The sequence below is a fragment of the Hevea brasiliensis genome, chromosome 15 (assembly GCF_030052815.1).
Source record: "Hevea brasiliensis isolate MT/VB/25A 57/8 chromosome 15, ASM3005281v1, whole genome shotgun sequence".
In the NCBI taxonomy this organism is placed as follows: domain Eukaryota; kingdom Viridiplantae; phylum Streptophyta; class Magnoliopsida; order Malpighiales; family Euphorbiaceae; genus Hevea; species Hevea brasiliensis.
Window position 1 is genome coordinate 45,983,262 of NC_079507.1, and position 13,032 is coordinate 45,996,293.

General features: G+C 31.4%; 2 protein-coding genes and 1 long non-coding RNA gene across 3 annotated transcripts; all 3 read left to right on the forward strand.

Moving 5' to 3' along the window:
- The first annotated feature begins 1,083 nt into the window (after positions 1-1,083).
- On the forward strand, positions 1,084-1,797 carry LOC131173782 (uncharacterized). The gene is made up of 3 exons (XR_009144112.1): positions 1,084-1,313; positions 1,406-1,532; positions 1,625-1,797. It is a non-coding gene; the product is annotated as an uncharacterized LOC131173782 (long non-coding RNA).
- Positions 1,798-6,572: 4,775 nt separating this feature from the next.
- Positions 6,573-10,243, forward strand: LOC110664972 (uncharacterized). The gene is made up of 3 exons (XM_021824890.2): positions 6,573-7,240; positions 7,771-8,686; positions 10,107-10,243. Exons 1-3 carry the CDS (start codon positions 6,650-6,652, stop codon positions 10,148-10,150), a joined length of 1,551 nt encoding a protein of 516 aa, XP_021680582.1. The 5' UTR covers positions 6,573-6,649; the 3' UTR covers positions 10,151-10,243.
- LOC110664979 (metacaspase-9) lies at positions 10,107-12,591 on the forward strand. The gene is made up of 2 exons (XM_021824905.2): positions 10,107-10,482; positions 11,868-12,591. The coding sequence occupies exons 1-2, from the start codon at positions 10,107-10,109 to the stop codon at positions 12,467-12,469; spliced, it is 978 nt and encodes a 325-aa protein (XP_021680597.2). The 3' UTR covers positions 12,470-12,591.
- The last annotated feature ends 441 nt before the right edge of the window (positions 12,592-13,032 follow it).

Genomic DNA, 13,032 nt, shown 5'->3' on the forward strand with positions numbered 1-13,032 from the left:
AGTTACACGGCCCTGGGCCGTGTAGCGATGCACAGGCCATGTATCAATTGATAGCCAGCTTCCTCATTTCGCTCCAACTGTAGTTTTTGACAGAGAGAAGAGACTCCTAACGCCTTAGGGACTCTGAAAACCTAACCCTAGGACATTTAATATAAATAGAGGTTGCAGACAACAGTAGAGAGGGGAGGAGACAAGGGGAAATCCTAGAGCTGTATAATCACTTTCTCATAGCCATCTAGAAGAGCAGGACATTAGTATCAAGGAGGAGCCTTCAGCCCAAGTTCCACAAGATCAACGCTGCTGATCCTCTTTGGTTCTTTTGTTCTATTTCTTTTAAAGGATTTTCATTGTCTTTTACTTTATGTTTATCATGTTTGTTGAATTCACCATGAGTAAGTAATTTTTATATTCTGGAATTAGGAGAGTAATACTTGTAATCATTATTATGGACAAATATTAAGTTTTGTTTATTGGATTTGAGAATTGTTCCTTGATTTAATTTCTTATGATCCTAATGCATGCTATGTGTTGGTACCAACTTAGTATTGATTATAGATATTAATTGAAGGACTGAAAGGTGAAGATTAATATTAGAAAATCAAGATTTTGAACCTAGGAAATCTGACCTAGAGATAGGCTGATGACCTTTGTGGAGTTTCGAAATTAGTCAAAGATCCTAAAGGGTTTTAATTAATTTAATCGCCATGAAAGTAGGGTTTAGGTTAATTAAAATACACCCTAGGTGCCTTGAGAGAGGACTTAGGATATCTTAGGATTAATTTCCATCAAGGCAAACGATTCTCAATCTAATAAATAGACAAGATTACATCCATAGTAAGATTAAAGTGTGAAATCTTAATTCTGAAATTATTTTAAAATAGACTATTCCATTTTAAATTTATTATTCTAGCATTTAAAATAGACAAGTTTCATTTCCTCATTTTATTCGACAGCCTAGACAGCCAAAGTCACTGTGTAGTTTGGTATTTATTAATTAAATTCCTCGTGGGATGATACTCTACTCACAACTTTATTACTTGTTCACGATCTGTGCACTTGCAGAGTTGTAAAACCAGTAAATAGCAGACATACTGTAAGTGGTTCCTAAACACTATTTGCAAATGAGGAAGGTGAGCCTTCGGCACCTTAGTCACAGTGATCAGTCCAGGCTGACACACTTGTGGGTGGCCAAAAGGCTACACCTACAAATGGCCAAGAGCCTTTACTTGATAGCTCATAGAGTCTCACGCTAAACTTGAATCAGAGATTGATTCTGCAAGGCGACTGCGCCTTAGAGTTCGGGAAGGAAACAAGTGAGTTAAACAATTACATTTTAATTATTTTATAAATGAAATGTGATACATGTGTACTGTTAACTCTCCATTTCTTCTTTTCATGTGTGTAGGTTTTTTGTTGGATCCACCACAACTTGAGTGATTATGAATACCTTTAAGCAACTGATATACCCTGTGGGTATTACATGGAAGACTATCCCATAGGATACCAAGGATGTTTACTAGGAAGAATTCAAGGTAACATATTTTAAAATTTTTTTTATTTTTATTATTTTCATATATTTAAAAATAGAAATTACTAAAAAAATATGTATTATTGTATATTGTAGAAAAAATATTGGTAGACTACTACTGAGGAACTAAGGGTAAAGGCTTGCTGGCAATCAAAGGCTGCTAAATGGTACAAGGACATGGTATCTGATTTCAAGGCGAAGAGAAAAAGGTCCCATTGGGAGGACCCTTCCGTCATTCGATGATCTGAGACTAATTCGAGAAACCGCCGTGGTGCTGCAAACGGTCTAGGGCCATCCACCCACATAGATGAATCGATATCATTTCAAGAATGGTCGGATAAAATAGTCAGTTTTTCATAAATAGATATCGTATATTTAATTTTACATCTAAATTTATACTTTATTTGCCTATATACATATTTAATTCATTAATTATTATATAATGAGCAAATATGATTGTTGATGGAATTGTTATTAAATATATGATTGATGTGAGATTCAGTTACATTTTTGTTAATTTCTAACAGGAAAAAATGTCAAAAATATAGGAGAAACTATGTCTATTTTTTAATTTGAAATAAATTTCTTAAATTTATTATAATTTATTTCTGATAACTATTTATTTATGTGTTTCAGGAGCAAAAATTGGATCGCCCAACTGGTATGAGTTATTTGTCCAAACTCATACTCGTGATCATGACAATGAGAGATTTGTGGAAGAAAAGTCCAGGCAAATAAATGTATGGTACTCTATTATTTAATTCAAATAAGTTAATTTTTTTATTATACCATATCATGAATTAATCCAAATTTTTTAATTTTTAACATACAAGAAGCAGTAGTGGCCAGAAGAGAGGAGCTCCAATGAACTGCACCTAACACCATTGATGAAAATCAAATTTATTTGGATGTTATTGGGGCCAACCAAAAGAGACAGACAGTGTATGGGTTTGGATCAAAATCATCTGTAATTTACCCTTCACATGGCACATCTTCTTCTAGGGCGTCTTCATCACACGATCACCAATCTACCGTTTTACAACAAGAAGTAGAACAATTGAAGAAGCAACTTGAAGAAGAGAGGTAACAGATGCAAGCTGTCATGGAGCAATTTGAGGGGCATTTGGAAGACATGAGACAATCCATGTTGGAGGAGATGTGAAGATTAGTCAAAGGTCTGCCAACTTCACCTCCAACTCCAACTTTGCGTTTACCTCCACCTAGCTAGGATTGATGGTTTTGTATTTTAACTTTAACTTATTAAACTTTAATATTTTTATTTTACTAGAGTTTATATTTACTTTATTATTATTATTATTATTATTATTATTATTATTATTATTATTATTTTAATTTTCTATGTATTATTTTTTAAGCCATTAATAATTAAATTTTCAAGCATAAAATTATTTTTTAAAAATTATTAAAAATTATTATTGATGACATAAATTGGTAGGAAATAATTTTTAAAATTATTAAAACAATTTACCGACCAAACCACTTGGTGGGTAAATATTTTTAAAAAATTATGAAAATAAAATTACCGACGAAATAAATTGGTTGGTAAATATTTTAAAAATTATGTAAACTTTATTGACCAACACATTTTTGGTAGGTAAATATTTTTAAAAAATTATTAAAAAATTACCTATGAAAAAAAGTGACGGGTAAACATTTTCAAAAATTCATAAAATATTTAGTGACCAAATTATTTGCAGGTAATTGTAAAATTTTTTCATCGCTAAAGATATTTTACAAACTAAATTCTTGTCGTAGGAAATTAGCGACAAAATTTTTATTGGTAAATAATACATAATTAATTATTAATTTACGATGCCATGAAATTATTTATGAAAAATCCTAAATTACCTGCGAAAACTTTCATAGGTAAAATTAGTAACAAACATTCTATTGTGATAAAAATTACCTATGTATATATTTGTAGATGAAAAAATTTTGTCGGTAATCGCAATTCCCTATGGAATATATGCATATTTCATTAGTAATTTTCATTGCTATTTTTTATTTTTTTTTAGTGTTATGATTTTTTAGAAAAAAAATATAAATTTATAATTTCTTAATTAATTATTTTTCATAAAATTGTTTTTTTTAAGAAAAACTTTCAAAAACAATTGTTTTTAGGAAATATGAATTTCTTTTTCAAAATTTTATTTTGAATTAAGTAGAAGTAAATAAAAATAGGTTAAGAATTTTAAATTTATAATGACTATAAAATTAATTTAAAATACATTCTCGATATGTCCCTGTCACGTATATAGATATACAGATTCGCCTTTTATAATTTGTGGCAAGAAAGACTATTCTCATCTCTCTCTAAAAAACTTAAACACAGTTTAATCTGGGGGAGGTCAGACCTCGTGGCGGTCGACCCTCCCCCTCTTTCCTTTTGCTTTTGTTAGTAGTTGTTGATTATTATTATTATTTTTTTTTTTTTGTTCTAATCCAGTGTTCAGTGAGAGCATGTCTCTCATCTTTAGTGGGGAAGTTTTTTCTTCCTTCGTTTATCTTATGATTGTTCTTTTTGTGGTATCCTTATCACCAACAATTAGCTGGCAACTCAAGGGAGGGGATGGTTCCAAATGAAATCGTGGTCGCCAGTCCCTGGGCTATACGAGAATGAGATGCCGGAGCTCTGCCATGTTATTCTCGATCATCCAACATGTCATGGTTATTTGTTTCTTCATCAACGATAGATCGATCCTAGCTCGCCTATGTCCAGGGTTTTGTTATGTGAAGGAGTTAAGCTGGTTTTGCTTATTTTTTGGATACCCTAAGCACTGTTTCTATAGTGTGTGTAGTTTCCTTGGATAGAGTAGGATTCCTAATGTTGGCGGTGATGCTTGTGTTCTGCTTCTGTTTAGCCGGGTCAATGGTATTGGGTCAAGCACCCATTTGCTTTAGGTTTTATTGTTTTCTAAGGGGCTTGACTCCTTTCTTTTATTGAGCTGTTATTTAGTTAGGATGTTTGTTATAGATAGGCTTTCAACAATGTAACAATGCTTTAATCAATGAAATCCTATTTCTGGTAAAAAGAAAAAAAAAAAAAAGTAATGTATACGTAACTAGGGGTGTGCAAACGGTCGGTTCGGTTCCAAACCGAACCGACAAAACCGAAAATCGAAAATCAAAAATTTTAAAAACCGAACCGAACCGATTGATAAGAGAAAATCGAATCCAATCGAACCGATAAATTTCGGTTTGGTTCGATTTTAAACCGATCAAACTGAAATTTATAAAATTTCATATTTTTAACATTAAATCTAAATAATGTAACAATGCTTTAATCAATGAAATCCTATTTCTGGTAAAAAGAAAAAAAAAAAGAAGTAATGTATACGTAACTAGGGGTGTGCAAACGGTCGGTTCGGTTCCAAACCGAACCGAACCGACAAAACCGAAAATCGAAAATCAAAAATTTTAAAAACCGAACCGAACCGATTGATAAGAGAAAATCGAATCGAATCGAACCGATAAATTTTGGTTCGGTTCGATTTTAAACCGATCAAACTGAAATTTATAAAATTTCATATTTTTAACATTAAATCTAAATAATAAAAACATAAAAACAAAAAAAAATTAGAAATCAAAACTCAAAAATCTAAAGGTTCGGTTCGGTTTTCTTTGATTTTAGTTCGGTTCGATTCGGTTCGATTCAATTTGATTCGATTTTTTTATTTCCTATATATATTAATAATTTCGATTCGATTCGATTTTTTTGATTTTTTTATGAAAATAACCGAACCGAACCGATTAACAGAAATTATCAAAATTATAAACTGAATCAAACTGAACCGATTAAATTTTAAAACTGAACCAATTGAATCAAATTAATCGATTCGATTTAATTTTTCGATTTAAACCGAAAACTGTTCTCCCCTATACGTAACAACAGGAGCAGACTTTATGAGCTAATCTTCTACCAATTTATTCATTTATATGTTGACCTGGTCGTCCCAAATTGCAATGGCACGTTAAATACCATTTTATTAATTTATTAATTTAATAATTTAACAAATTTGCTGACATTTGTCAGCTTTTTTTGTTTTCTTTTTACATAAAAATTTTCTAAGAAATGAGAATGAATTGAAATTCGACCTTTGACCTTCTATGTAAATAATTAATTGTTTTTTTCAAATATAACCTTAAATCAATCTCTTAATTTCAATATAAATTGCTTATTTTGACAAAATTAAATAGATAAATTTAAAATTATATATAAAAATATTGACCTGCAATATTATTTTACAGTAATAACAAAAACCATTTATTCCAATAACACTTCAATCATTGTTAAGACGATAAAACGCGTATGAAAGCTTCTTAAATGATCAGTTTTTTTTTTTTTTTTAATTGATTCTTATTTGAACATCTTTGAATGCTCAACTCAAATTATTTTATTTTAGATATAAATTTAATTTTTATATAACAATTAATTTAATATTATTAAATTTATTTATATTTTAAAACAAATAAATAAAACCGTATTTTAGAGAAATTTTTATCTATATTTGGTCTATTATAAATTCAAAATATAAATATGTGGAGTTCATATATTTAATAAATGAATCTCATAATATATCTTATTTCTTTGATTCATAATAGATCGAGTCTAAGAGATATTTGACTTATCTTATTAAAAACAGTTTATAAGTATTTAAAATTTTAAATAATTATATGTTTGATTAAAATGTTCATAATTTATTAGTAAATTGTTAATATATTTAATAAAAAATCACTTATAAATATATTTTTTATTAAAAAAAATTATGATAAAAATTTAAAAATTAAATAAAAATAATATAATAAAACATTTAATTAAATTATTTTATAAAACAGAATTTATAAATATCAAAATGAAAAATTGAATCTCTCTAAATTTTTTTTTTTTTATAGACGCTCAGAAATTAATATAAACAAATAAATAGGCAAACAAGATAGGGATAAGAAAAATCCCCGCGTTTTATTGGTCTTTGATTGACTTCGCGTTTTCAAAGTACTTCCTACCCATAAAATTCTCCATTAATTCTCATCTCTTTATCTCAAACGAAAAAAAAAAAAAAAATTAAAGAACCCCTGTGAGCTCTCTGTCTAATCAAGTTAATGGAGTTCTTTAACAAGGCAAAAACAGTAAGACTCAGGAGCTACCATGACAAGTTCTTAGTTGCAGATGAAGATGAAGAAACAGTCCGGCAAGACCACGATGGATCCCCATCTAAAGCCTGTTGGACCATTGAGTTCGTTCAAAGCAATTCCCACCTCATCAGACTAAAAAGTTCATATGGCAAGTATCTTTCAGCCTCAAATGAGTCATTTCTACTAGGCTTGACAGGAAAAAAAGTTATGCAGATCATATCAGCAACAAAGAAAGATATTACGATCGATTGGGAGCCGAGAACAGAAGGGTTTCACGTGAAGTTAAGGACAAGAGCCGGCACGTTTCTGCGTGCTAATGGAGGAACCCCGCCGTGGAGGAACTCGGTAACTCATGACGTTCCACATAGGTCTGCTACACAAGATTGGGTGCTTTGGAAGGTGGATATACTAGGATTTGATTCAATACCTGGTTACTTATCCTCTGCATCGAGTGTTTCGTCTTCGTTTTCATCGGATTTTGCTGGTTCAGAGTGTTCGGAGACTGAGTCTCAGTCGGTGTATTCTGTGTGTAGTGACAGAAATGCATTGGAAGAAGAGGTGCGAGTTTCTTTCTTTCATGCTCCTTTTTTAAATTTCATTTTTCTTTTATTTCATGATCAAGCTTTTACCTAAATAGCAGTTTGAGCTCTAATCGAAATTGAATGAAAATAAATAATAATAATAATAATAATTTTTTGAGGATAAAAATGTTCAAATTTAATATCATAATTTCTGAGAAACAATTCAATATCGATTTATTGAAATGTGAAAATATAAATAAAAAGGTAAAGATTAAAATATAAAGATAGAACTCAATTAAGCCAGTAAAATTTGAACAAGTCAATATTCGTTTGTTTTTAATTTTAATTTAGACTCAAATTTTAAATTTCATAGTTTTTTAAGAGAAGTCTAACTTTTTTTTTTTCTATTTAATATTTTAAAAGAAAAGTCAATGTCTTGGTCTACACAATCATTATTATTCATATCATTGATCTAAATCTTTTCATATATTTTCATGCCTTCCAAACACCATTACGTGGATAATTTTTCTTGATGGTTTAATTAATTGTTGCTTCATATAAATCCAGAATAATTATGCTATGGAGCTTTTCCAAGAAGCCAAAGTGATCCGGCTTCGAAGCCACCATGACAAGTTCCTATTGGCAGATGATGATCAAGAATGTGTGAGCCAAGATCGAAATGGAGAAGTCAAGAATGCAAGATGGACGGTGGAGATCGTCGAAAAGGCCAATGTTGTGCGTTTGAAAAGTTATTATGGGAAGTATCTAACAGCCTCCAACATGCCATTCCTGCTAGGGATGACAGGCAAGAAAGTCCTGCAAAGCTTGCCAAGAAGATTGGATTCTTCTCTGGAATGGCAGCCTATTAGAGAAGGAGACCTAATCAAGCTCAAGACTCGTTATGGACAATATTTACGTGCAAATGCAGGTCTACCACCTTGGAGGAATCACATTACTCATGATATTCCTCGTAGAAGTTCAACCCAAGATTGGATTTTGTGGGATATTGATATTGTAGAGATAAGGAGAACAGATCCACCACCGCAAACCGCCACTAATCGAGTTGATCAACGACTGTATTCTCAGAGACCACAGCTTAGTAATCAAGCTGAGGTTGCACCTTCTAAGCCGGGTTCGCCCACTGCAATATGGCGTACACCACCTAGCTTTTCAAGATCAGAGCTTTTCTATTTGCAGTCTGATGATTCATTTGTGGGCGTACCAATGAAAAACGAAGGCAGGCTCATCCATTACAGTGTGGCCAACGAAAATGGTGATTTTGACGTCAATAAGAAGCTTTCCTTTACTTTCAAGGGAACTGAGGTGGAAGAATTGAAGCAAAGGTTGAAGGAAGAAACAAGGCTAGATGATATCCTGGTGTGTTCTCGAAATCCATTGAATGGGAAACATTACCCTCTTCGGTTAAATCTTCCTCCAAACAATGCAGAGATGATTATTGTTGTGCTTCCCTCATCAGGGAAAGGTTAGATTTTTTGATGTTCTAAATGCAACTTTATTTATTTGGTTTAGTCATTAATCAAGTGTTTTGCATCTTGTTATGGACTCCATGTGCAATTTTACCAGCAGCATTAAATATGTGCAATTTTACCAGCAGCATCAAATATTAGGCATCTGAGGAGTTCATTTGCAGGATAATTAGATCTGCAATATCCATTTGGCATCACTATGTGCTGATAATGCTCAAGTTCCAAGAATGCTCATTCTTTCCATTAGATTACGAACCAGAAGAAGTTTTAGTTCAGCTTTGAGGTGTTAATAGGTTACTTTTAACTTTTAACTCAAAATTTAACTTTTAATTTATAAGTTGATTTAAAAATAAATATTTTAAGTGTTTTATTAAAATATATTTAAAAATAATTTAATTTATCAAAATAATAAAAAAAATATATAATTGAGTGTTGTAATAATTAAAATGATAATAGTATTGGTATTTTTAAAAACTATTAGAATAATATAGTTTTTTATTTTGTCAAAAAGTCATTTTAAAAGTAATAGATAAATGATATATTTTTTTTATAACTTATGACTTATTTTAAGTAGTTTCTTTTAACTTATAAGTCGAATTAAATAATAATCTACTTTTAATTAATAAATAGATTTAACCTTATTTATAAATCAAACAAAATACTCTCCATATAAAGCTAATGATGTGGCTATGTAATTAGGAGGGAAAAATAATAGCCCCCCAGGATTGCATGTATTTGAGCTTGATCCTTAAGTTGTACATCTCCGGAGAACTCATTCACAATCCCACCCATGCCCCTTCTATAACACTAGTTCCTCGGGGGTTTGTTCATACCTCTTTCACCAAACCTCCGGCGTATCTTACATGTTCACCTTTCTCTGCACTCAAATAAATGCTCGACAACTGAACGAAAGCTGCCTCTTCTTCAGCTCCATCCCCAATATCAAGCTGTACAAGTTCTTTAACTGCAAGTTCGCAAGCTGAACATAATTGGTTCGACTTCGACAACTACTTAATACAGCCCTCAAAATTGAGCAAGTGGCTTCATTGACATTCTCTCTATAAAAGCAAGTTCTTCATCCCATCGACCTGCCCTGCACGGCAAGTCCACTGCACAACTATAGTGCTCATGTCTAGATCTGAATTCTGATCATGGGCAGCACTAATTATTTGCATTTGCTTATTTTTTTATTTTTATATATTATATTTTGTCTGAATTATGAAGTAACCTTTCGACACTTGAAAGCCAATTAATGCAAAAGAAAACTTGCAAGTGAAACATATATTATATTGCACATTTTCAAGTACAAATAAGCTTATATATATGAAAGAACATGCACCAATTGCAATTCAGAAAGAGTTATAGCACAATATCTTCTACCAATCATAGCATTAATTTTTCAAGAAATTTCTTCAGATGGAGAATGGAAAGAAGAGCATGGCCGTTTTGGTTGGATGTAATTACCCAAACACCAACAACGAGTTGCATGGTTGCATTAATGATGTCTTAGCCATGAGAGATGTGCTTATCAACCGATTTGGGTTGGACCCTAGCCATATCCAGCTCCTAACTGATGCACCTGCACCTGGGTCCTCATCATCGTCATCACTGGTCATGCCGACTGGTGCTAACATAAAGAAGGCTCTTGATCAGATGGTTGATCAGGCTCAACCAGGAGATCTCCTGTATTTCCATTACAGTGGACATGGAACAAGAATCCCTTCTCTGAAGCCTGGCCATCTCTTTAGGCAGGACGAGGCTATTGTCCCCTGTGACTTCAATCTCATCACAGGTACTGCTTTTTTTTTTTTTTTGGTAAAATACTTTTCGGTCTTGAATTATATTAAGACATATGTTTCTTTAATTTTCAATGATTTAATCTTGTATTTCAACCCCAATGATTTAATCTTTTATTTTAACCCCTCGAACTAAAGGTCCTTAATCTTAATTTAAAAAAAATAAAATAAAAGAGGGATACGGTGAAATGGGTAGACGCTATGGACTTAATTGGATTAAGTCTTGGTATGAAAACTTGCGAAGTGATAATCCAGAGAAACCTGAAATTGAAAATTAGCAATTCTAAGCCAAATCTTGTTTTTCGAAAATAAATAAAGATAAAATAAAATTAAAAAAAAAGATAGGTGTGGGTCAAATTTTATGTTAATTGTAAGAGAAATAACAAAAATACTCTTAAAGGTAAATTTATTTTTCATTCTTGGATTATGATAAAATTAACGCATGTTTCCTGCTTTTTCAAAAATTAATGATTTAATTTTTGTATTTTAATTTCATCAAATTGAAAAGAAAATAGACTATTTTCAAATATGGATGGAGGTACTCTCAATTTGACAGACAAATATTAAATTATTGATTTTTGGAAACGGAGAAGCATATATTAATTTGACTAAGAATCAAAAAAGTAATTTACCTTTTTTCTTTCAATTCATTGGTTGCTTTCATAGAATGCTACTAATATAACTACGAGTGTTAGTCTGATTGATAGTTGATGAGTTTGTTTCTCTGCCTATCAATTTGTGTTTAATTCTCATCATTAAGTAGATAATTAGTTAAAGTGCATATAAAATAGAGGAGAGCAGTTTTCGGTTTAAACTGAAAAACCGAACTGAACCTATTGAATTCGGTTCAATCGATTCGGTTTTAAAATTTAATCGGTTCGATTCGGTTTATAATTTTAATAATTTTGATTAATCGGTTCGGTTTGGTTATTTTCATAAAAAAATTAAAAAAATCGAACCGAACGGAAATTATTAATATATATAAGAAATAAAAAAAATCGAACCGAATCCAACCGAATCGAAATCAAAGAAAACCGAACCGAACCTTAAGATTTTTGAGTTTTGATTTCTAATTTTTTTTGTTTTTATGTTTTATTAATTAGATTTAATGTTAAAAATATAAAATTTTATAAATTTCGGTTTGATCGATTTAAAACCGAACCGAACCGAACCGAATCGATATTTATCGATCCGATTCGGTTCGGTTTTCTCTTATCAATCGGTTCGGTTAGGTTTTTAAAATTTTTATTTTCGGTTTTCAGTTTTATCGGTTCGATTTTGTTCGGAACCGAACTGACCGTTTGCACACCCCTAATATAAAATCAGTTCGGATAACAACTAATAATAAATATTAAAAAAAATAAAATTTTACATGATACAGATATGGACTTCAGGCAACTAGTGAACCGGCTACCAAAGGGAGCAAGCTTCACAATTCTTTCAGATTCATGCCACAGTGGTGGTCTCATTGACAAAGAGAAAGAACAAATCGGGCCTAATTCACTAATCACAGCTGATCCAAAAATGCAAACCTCTCATAAACCTAAAGCCATCTCATTTGAATCAATACTCCAACACTTGACATCCCTCACAGGCATAAACACAACTGATATTGGCACTCAGTTGTTAGAGTGCTTTGGAGCCAATGCCAGCTTAAAATTCAGACTTCCGAGGCTTGAATTCGATAATTTTCTTGAATTGTTGAAGCCTGATGATGGAATTTTGTTAAGTGGGTGCCAAGCAAATGAGACTTCAGCAGATATGAACCCAGTTGAGAGTGGAGGAAAAGCTTATGGAGCATTTAGCAATGCAGTGCAACTGGTATTGAAAGAGCAATCTGATCAATTGATTAGTAATAGGCAGGTGGTGATGTTGGCTAGAAAGGTGTTAGAGGCACAAGGGTTTGAGCAGCATCCTTGCTTGTATTGCAGTGATGAGAATGCTGATGCTGCTTTCTTGTGGCAGCCGGAGAGCCAGAGCTAGAGCTAGCTCATGTTTATTTATGTATGATGGTCTTGCTGTGTTTGTCGCCCCAGAGCAATTGCTTTGTTGAATTAATAATCACTTGGTAATAATTAATAAAAGTGGCAATTTAATATGGTCAATCCATTTGCCTCTGTTTTTTCTTCTTTTTTGAAAATTTTTTTAAGGTGCTATTAAAATTTAAATTTTTAAATTCCTATATCATTAATATATGATATAAAATTTTATTTTATTTAATCAATAAGTATAGGATGGAGTGGTAAAACTCATTATACTCTCAATAAAAGAATTCATGTTTGATCATTGAAGAAGATATTATTAAGAGTGACAGTCACAGCCACGAATCTTGAAAAAATATATAGACCGCATAATGGATATAGAGAATACCTTAATCTATTCAAATATATATATATATATTCTTGTTTCCTTATATATGAATGATATAGAATTTCATATTCACTAGAAGTTAAGGGGACTAAAGGTTTATAAAATTATAAAATCTGCCTTCTTGAAAAACAAATTCACAAGACTCAAAGAATTAAAACAGACAATATTATCCACTA